General features: G+C 44.9%; 1 protein-coding gene across 1 annotated transcript; it reads right to left on the bottom strand.

Moving 5' to 3' along the window:
• Nucleotides 1–4,629: 4,629 nt before the first annotated feature.
• LOC103637051 (NAC domain-containing protein 73) lies at nucleotides 4,630–7,087 on the bottom strand. Its single transcript, XM_035961975.1, has 6 exons — nucleotides 7,001–7,087; nucleotides 6,578–6,928; nucleotides 6,252–6,304; nucleotides 4,938–4,986; nucleotides 4,737–4,775; nucleotides 4,630–4,644 (listed from the first exon to the last, which is right to left on the bottom strand). The coding sequence occupies exons 1-6, from the start codon at nucleotides 7,043–7,045 to the stop codon at nucleotides 4,630–4,632; spliced, it is 552 nt and encodes a 183-aa protein (XP_035817868.1). The 5' UTR covers nucleotides 7,046–7,087.
• Between the last annotated feature and the right edge of the window lie 1,158 nt (nucleotides 7,088–8,245).

Genomic DNA, 8,245 nt, shown 5'->3' on the forward strand with positions numbered 1-8,245 from the left:
CACTCCCTTCGAGGCTCGGGGGCTACTGTCGGGGACCATAATTAGGGGTACCCTCAAGACTCCTAATTCTCAGCTGGTAACCCCCATCAGCACAAAGCTGCAAAGGCCTGATGGGTGCGACTAAGTCGGGGATCGGTCCATTCGAGGGACTCGATCACACCTCGCCCAAGCCCAGCCTCGGGCAAGGGCAGCCGACCCCGGAGGATCTCCGTCTCGCCCGAGGCCCCCCTCCAGCGACGAACATACTTCCGGCTCGCCCGAGGCCCAGTCTTCGCCAAGAAGCAACCCTGGCCAAGTCGCCACGCCAACCGACCAAATTGCAGGGGCATTTAATGCAAAGGCGGCCTGACACCTTTATCATGACGCACGTCCTCCAGTCGACAGAGGCGAAGTGACCGCAGTCACTTCGCCGCCCCACTGACCGGCCTGACAGAAGGACAGCGCCGCCTGCGCCGCTCCGACTGCTGTGCCACTCGACAGGGTGAGGCTGACAGGCAGCCAGGCCCGGCCTCAGGCACCATAAGAAACTCCGCTTCGCCCGACCCAGGGCTCGGACTCGGGCTCAGCCCCGGAAGACGGTGAACTCCGCTCCGCCCGACCCAGGGCTCGGACTCGGGCTAAGCCCCGGAAGACGACGAACTCCGCTTCGCCCGACCCAGGGCTCGAACTCGGGCTAAGCCCCGGAAGACGGTGAACTCCGCTCCGCCCGACCCAGGGCTCGAACTCGGGCTCAGCCCCGGAAGACGGCGAACTCCGCTCCGCCCGACCCAGGGCTCGGACTTGGGCTAAGCCCCGGAAGACGACGAACTCTGCTCCGCCCGACCCAGGGCTCGAACTCGGGCTCAGCCCCTGAAGATGACGAACTCCACTTCGCCCGACCCCAGGGCTCGGACTCAGCCCTGGCCTCAGTCGACGGTCTCCGCCTCGCCCGAGCCAGGGGCTTGGACTCGACCTCGGCCTCGGAAGACAGACTCGACCTCGACCTTGGAGGAGCCTCCACATCGCCCAACCTAGGGCACGGACCGACCACGTCAACAGGAGGCGCCATCATTACCCTACCCCAAGCTGACTCAGGCTACGGGGAACAAGACCGGCGTCCCATCTGGCTCGCTCCGCCAGACAAGTAATGATGGCGCCCCACACACTCTATGACGACGGCGGCTCTCAGCCCCCTTATGAAAGCAAGAGGACGTCAGCAAGGACTCGACAGCTCCGACAGCTGTCCTTCCGCCGGGCTCCAGCGCTCCTCCGACGGCCACGACACCACACGAACCGGGTGCCAAAACCTCTCCGGCTGCCACGATGGTATGTACTTAGGGCGCTAGCTCTCCTCCGCTAGACACGTAGCACTCTGCTACACCCCCCATTGTACACCTGGATCCTCTCCTTACGCCTATAAAAGGAAGGACCAGGGCCCTCTTACAGAGGGTTGGCCGCGCGGGGAAGAGGACGGGACAGGCGCTCGCGCGACGCCGCTCGCTCCCCCTCCCGCGTGGACGCTTGTAACCCCCTACTGCAAGCGCACCCGACCTGGGCGCGGGACAAACACGAAGGCCGCAGGATTTCCACCTCTCTCTCTCCCTCTCGCTCCGGCTGCCTTTTTCCCCCCTTCGCGCTCCGTCTCGCGCCGACCCATCTGGGCTGGGGCACGCGGCGACATTTCACTTGTTGGTCCAGGGACCCCCCGGTCTCGAAACGCCGACAAAATGACATTTTGTTTTTTTGTCAATTGCTTGCTTAGTAACATCATTATTACTCACATAATAATATTCCCGTTAAAAATTATTATCATGTGATATATGGCCGACTTGACTAGAGGCTCTCATTCCTTTGTTTATTTTATCCTGGTAGCCGTTGATCAGGACAAAAGGTGAAGGTACTCATACGTATGGCAGAATTCTCTAGTTTGACTAAGTTTTAACTATCACTTAAGTATTTGATTAAGCATAATATTTGGATTATACTTTGGTCGTTGTATGTTAGGGCGTGAATGCGTGATTATATTCAACGATACACACACCAGTATAATTTTGATGTGGTCTTAAATAATTTAGTATACGCATGCATGTAATGTACTGGAGTATGATTTTATTTGTTTAATTTGTTTATCAGGGCAGCGATGACCTAACAACGTTTCCGCAATTTATTTCGCTTTGAGTATACCTGGTACGGCAATATGCAAATGTGCACGTATCTTAGCTATTTGACAACATGCCGAACTTCATATTAATTTTAGTAAAAATAATATTTGATGGGAACAAACTCTATCATGTAGAGAATTTATTTATTGTGATTGGTCAGATATAGACATTTTTATGGGTATGGGGAATTGTTTATTTTGTAGCCAAATTTTGCACACATCGTGGAAGACACATGTAGCCACGTATGTATTTTCTTTCTTTTCCTTTATTTAATTAATAGCCCTTGCAGCAGACCTTTATAGCAGGCTACAATGGCGTGTACGAGCGATCAACGCGATCTTCCTCAAGGGTATGCCCTTGAGATTTCTTGAGCCAGCTTCTCTCTAAGGTATGCCTTATAGAGAGGTGCTTGACGGAGAATTTCTTGCCGATGGAGCCGCAAATATATATTTTTGAACATTATTTAACATAGAATTTCAATTTCCATGTACAACTTACCGTATATATTCACGATAATTTATACATATGTGTGGAGTATAATTATTTTTGGCATGTTGTCGACTTTAGCAATTGTTCTTGATTTCGTATAAACAACACGAGTCGAAGAACATAATTCTTCCACGATGGCAAAGAAGACAAGGAACGATATATCAACATGGGGGACTTTTCTTACCTTGCAGTAGACCTCTCCGATGGGTCACAACGGCGTATATGCCCGTGCAGCATGATCTCTTTCAAGGGTATGCTCTTGAGATTGTGTATAATCCAGCGACGCGACCTTCCTCAAGGGTATGCCCTTAAGGTTGTAGAACCAGTTTCTCTATAAGGTATGCCTTAGAGAGGGGTGCTTGATGAAGAATTTCTTGTCGACAACATGTTAATGGAGCTCTTCCCGCAATGCAGCCTGGCGGCGTTTGGCGCAGCGGAGAGGCTGGCAGCGTTTGGCGCAGCGGAGAGGCAGCCTAGCGACACTTTTTGTTTTCTTGTTTGCGTCAGCGCAGTAGCCTGGCGGAAGCGAAGCGAGCAGCAGTACTCTGGCAGCCTGACGGCGCTGTCTCAATTTTTTCTCCTCCTTTTTACTCTCGATGTGCCCTTTCATTTATAGGCGCCGCGAACAAGTTGAACAGTGGTCGTGGGAAAAAATCGCGCGCGGGCGCGACTAAACTGCATGCTGAGAGACGTGCGTTCGTGGGTGACATGCATGAATTGTGAGATGGTTGGCTTCGTTGCATGCGACATTCAAAAGCATGTGTGCGAGCCACGGAAGTTTTTTCTACATGACGGTGCGCATCCCAACCTTTATTTCTTTTATTTATTTGATTAAGAAAAGGTTTATTTATTTCCCGGTAAAATTTATACTCGTATATGCATGCACTTTGGAGTGTACGTGGAGTAGTATTTTGACACCAAGTTTATTAACTAGGATGCACGTGTCTACTATTTTCTACATGGCTCTCACGTGATAGTATGCACAATCAACTTGCCTAATTATTTGATCACTAGGTCAGTGCCCGTGCGTTGCAACGGAGCCACTACATTACATCCTTCAAGTATAAGGGATTTGCCACTTGCAACGAGCTCCAATGTCTAGGAACAATTTAGAAGAGGTAAAAATTAGAAAGCAGAGTCCTTCAAAAGGGCGAGGCGAGACGGAGCGCCAAGCGGCCTCGTGAACGCCCGCTCCTCCTTGAGACAACAACAAAGAAGGTTGATTTATGAGCAAACAAGTACACGGAAATAACAAACTCTTTTTAAGTGTGCTATATAGATCTGGAAGTATGATATGTAATAATAATGACGATGACGATGATATCTTGATATAGAAAAATCCTCATTAAAGGTTCCATAAGAGCATGACTAAACCAAATATAGCAACAATATCAGGTTTTTATGTATTTCATGGAATCGGCTATGCTGTGATAAACATACTACAACAAACAATTATAGCTAAATGCATCTTTCCGTACAAAAATGAGTTGTTCTAAAGCGAATAAAAACAAAAACCAAACATGTTGGTTTCTATCTCCAAGAATAGAAGTAGCTGGAAACTCATTCATACACAACCAGGTTTCCAATGAATCAGCGCCACCTCTTGGTTTCCACAAACACAAGCATCAAATTAGCTGCAACTGAAAAGAAAATAGAAAATTAGTACATATATATAAAATGTTGGAACATTGATTCATTGATTGAATCGTAGAATAAAAACTGATGGTCGATCAGGTGGCTTCAGAGATCAGAACAAGCAATAGCAAAAGATTATGCTACGTCCACACTAATTGTTTCATTTTATGAAAATAAACAAAAAGCTCAATTGTTTCAACCTGTGGGGAGTGAAAATAAAATCTTGTGTTAGTCACACATTACTGGCAGGATGTTAAGGCATGAGCAAGCATTGTTAAAGCTAACTGGATCTCTAAAATCAGCAAGCGCACAACAACACAGAGACTACAAGATCGCCTATTCACCGGCCCTTGGAAATGCAAGGCTAGAAATTCCCAACCTATGTGACGTATCAATGTTCACCGTCAGTGTCACTGCATGAATATGGTCTAAGCTGGTTAAGAGTCACAAGACAATGGTTGCATTTTTTACCTGAGACGATGCATCACTAACACCGTTGAGGAAATGATACTGCAGATTTATCACCAGGCAAAACGATGTGTCAAGTGGGTGCATACAACTCTGGTTGTCCATGCAGCCAAGAGGGCTTCCATGGTGAGGCTGGCTGAGGTACGACAACGGAGCGCCTGAGGTCTCCAGCGAGAAATGTGGCGGACCACAAGACTGATGTACCTGATCACAAACAGGAACAAAATGTGAGCTAGGGCCCCTCGATCCATACCTGAAACCGAATGTAGTAACATGAAGCGAGCGATCATGTATGTGTGTCCTCACATCTTTAGGGAGGACGTTAGGCAGGCTATTTAAGTCCTCCTGGATTCACGTTGGCCAGTTTCATGGACATAATTTAGAACACAAAGATGTCAAGATCAATTTGAAACAGAACACTACATAGCATCTGGCTGCTACTGCTTGCCGTGCCCACTAATACAAGTGCCAAAAAACACAACATAATGATGAGATTTAACTTAAATATCAGATAGTGCAGTCTCTTATTTAATAAAAAAAATAGAAAGCACAATCTGTTTCAAGTATCATAACCACCTAGTGACAATCAGATTGATGAAATGGACATTAATAGTAGTGCGCCCAATAGTTCCTTAATCTATTTTTCAAGTCTGTAAGTTTATATGTGTGTAACAGAAATTAAAGCAAGGTTCCCCATTGGAGTTTGTGTATATATATATCAAAAAGTATTGCACATTATAACTTGTTTACTCATTAATAAGCCATAAGACAAAGAACTTGTGGACTAAGCTTGCTGTGGAGATCGATAGTCCACAAGCTATGTATCTGGACCGGTTAGCCGATCCACCCAATAGCACTTGTGTGCAAGTAATCCACTCAAAGTCAGATATATGTTGCAACAGGTGGCTACCAGATAGGGGCAACAGAAACTGAAGCAAAAAACACTAATGGCATGACATGCTCAACCAATGCACTATGAGTTTAAGGGAAATGTCCTAGAGATAGGTGGCCTAGAAAATTTATACATAGGTCACCAGTCTTCCCCAAATGGGAGATCCATCAAAGTAGCAGATCATGGGAACAATTCAAATGAATCAATGATGGAAAAAATTAGAGGGGTCAACTGTTCGAGATGCAGATCTAATTGGTTCAATGACCAAAAATGGAAACCCAACAGGCAACAAGAGCTGCAGAAGATACCCCTAATTTATCTTCCAAAGTGCTAGAAGGGAAAGGTAAGAATAAACGACATGATAATTATGTTTTGCCATCACTTGAGTCGAGTTTGAAGAGGTCGAGATCATGTGGAGATGATGCCAACAATAATACAATAGAAATGTGCGTAGAGACTTGGCCTATGAAGACTCTTGAAGGGTGCATTTACAGCTTCTAGCCTTCAGCTCGCCCTTGTCCTAGTCCCAGGTGAGAAGGGTCCAGATCAGCTTTCATAGGATGTGAATGGTCCAGTCCAGATCTTTTTGTCAAAGGTAATATTAAAATAGAAATGCATATTTTTACCATAATTTCTGAAAAACTTCAAAAACTGTTTTATTTGTTGCTGTATCATTTGCCTAACCAGATAACAGTACACATTGAAAATACTGAACGCGGAACGCCGCAATCAAGGCATAGATAAAAATGACAGTAAATCATATCCTTTTTCAGTATTGGTGATCAAACACATTTATTTGTGCGGTGGGATTGATCCATCATATTTCAACTGTCCTTTAGTAATGATAATTGACAAGTCAGAGGACGCAAGACTTGACTTGAAACTACAAGACAAATTTTATAGGGATTTCTAATCTTATATATACAAATGGACATTGATAAGAAAGTAGTACCCGTTCGGATTCAATATGAGTTTCCTCGGCCAATTCACACAGACTGTTCCGTGATGCAAGGAATATTTTCGACGCCACTATCTCTGACTCTGTCTTCACTGTGTTTTGTAAATGATACTGATGTAATCTCCAATCAGTTTCCTGAGATCTTTTATCACTCGGCATGTCTGCATACAGGGCAAACACTTCCTTGCAACCCGTCAGTGTTCCATCCAGGATGATGGATCTATGGCTTCCAATTTTCTTCCAGCAGTTATTTACATCATTCTCATTGATGTAGGGCTCAAAACTTCTATGGAAGAAGTATGATGCACGTCCATCTTGCCTAACACCTGCAAGATTGCAGTTAAACTGTAAAAGGCATTGACATATAAGTAAATGATGCCAAAACAGGTGTGATGTTACTTCAATAAAATTAAATACCTGGTATATGTTGAGGATGAGTGCAAATAAATTCTCTAACATCATCAACAAATTTAATGAACTCGTTGATAAATGGATGGCGCTCAGCTATAGCGTTCCCAACTTCTGCTGCTACATGCCACAGAAGATCACTATCACTAGGATTAAATTCTACACCACTTGGTAGACCTGGCCAACTCTGCGAGTGCAATGGTACAGACGTACAGTAAAGACAGTAAAACAAACTGTTAAGCTGCTCAATGTCATTCATTTTATTTGAAAAATGCGCACGTTCACAGATAACAGTATCATTCGTCGGAGTTCAAATCATATTACCTCAGAATACATCAATACGGTATGATCAGGAGCGGACCCAGCAAAGGACATGACTCCCAGCTTCACGGTCGACCTCCACATACAGGCTCGACAAAGCTCACTTCACTCACATCCCGCTGCCGCGGCCTTGACCCTCCTCACCACCTCCTTCCTGCACCGGTCGAGACAGAATCAGATCATAGTTCATACCAATGGAAGATTGATTCACATATTGTACATCAGATGAAACGCCTGATGGTCGTACCGCAGCAGCTGCCTGTCGAAGGAGGAGGCGGAGAGGAGGCCCCTATTCTCCTCGGCGTGCCTGATGATATCTTATTGCAATCAGCTAGTTATAATTAAAGTAAGAACATAAAACTTCAGAAAATTAGTTAAGCTAGTACCAAAACCCTGCTTCTAAGATCAAGATCATAGAAAAACAAAATGTAAAAGCAAAAGAAGACTTCTAATATCAAACTTGACTGGAAGCTCTAGCTTCTATATAATCAACTGCAATCAGACAAACAGACTTCTAATATCAGACTTCTAATATCAGCTCTAGCTTCTTTATAATCAACTGCAATCAGACAAACATACTTCTAATATCAGACTTCTAATATCAAATGCAGTCTAGCTTCATTCTCCAGTACATCATAACTGGAACTGTTAGCCCATAAATTCTGGAACTGTTAGCCCATAAAGTATCATCAACTTATTTGATATAGCATACTTTCTATTTGAAATACTAAAACTGTTAGCCCATAAATTCAAATCAGTAGTTCCTAAGCATGTCTGAGATTCAAATGTCAAAATACATCATAACAAAACAAACTTGCGAACTATGGAGCACTCAAACAAGTACCAAACATGGTTATAAAAAGAACGGTACAATTCTGGGTCAGATTTGTGGATGACTTAGCATATGTACCAATACAGGTCCAGGAAACCAAC

This window comes from Zea mays, chromosome 8 (genome assembly GCF_902167145.1).
Source record: "Zea mays cultivar B73 chromosome 8, Zm-B73-REFERENCE-NAM-5.0, whole genome shotgun sequence".
Taxonomy (NCBI): domain Eukaryota; kingdom Viridiplantae; phylum Streptophyta; class Magnoliopsida; order Poales; family Poaceae; genus Zea; species Zea mays.

Excerpts from the sequence above, each read along its gene's own strand:
- LOC103637051 (XM_035961975.1), bottom strand. The coding sequence starts at position 7,045 with ATGATGTTAGAGAATTTATTTGCACTCATCCTCAACATATACCAG. Across the intron at positions 6,929-7,000 it reads TCATCCTCAACATATACCAG|TTTAACTGCAATCTTGCAGG; the intron begins GTATTTAATTTT and ends TGCCTTTTACAG. Across the intron at positions 4,987-6,251 it reads GAAGTTTTTCAGAAATTATG|GTATGGATCGAGGGGCCCTA; the intron begins GTAAAAATATGC and ends ATTCGGTTTCAG.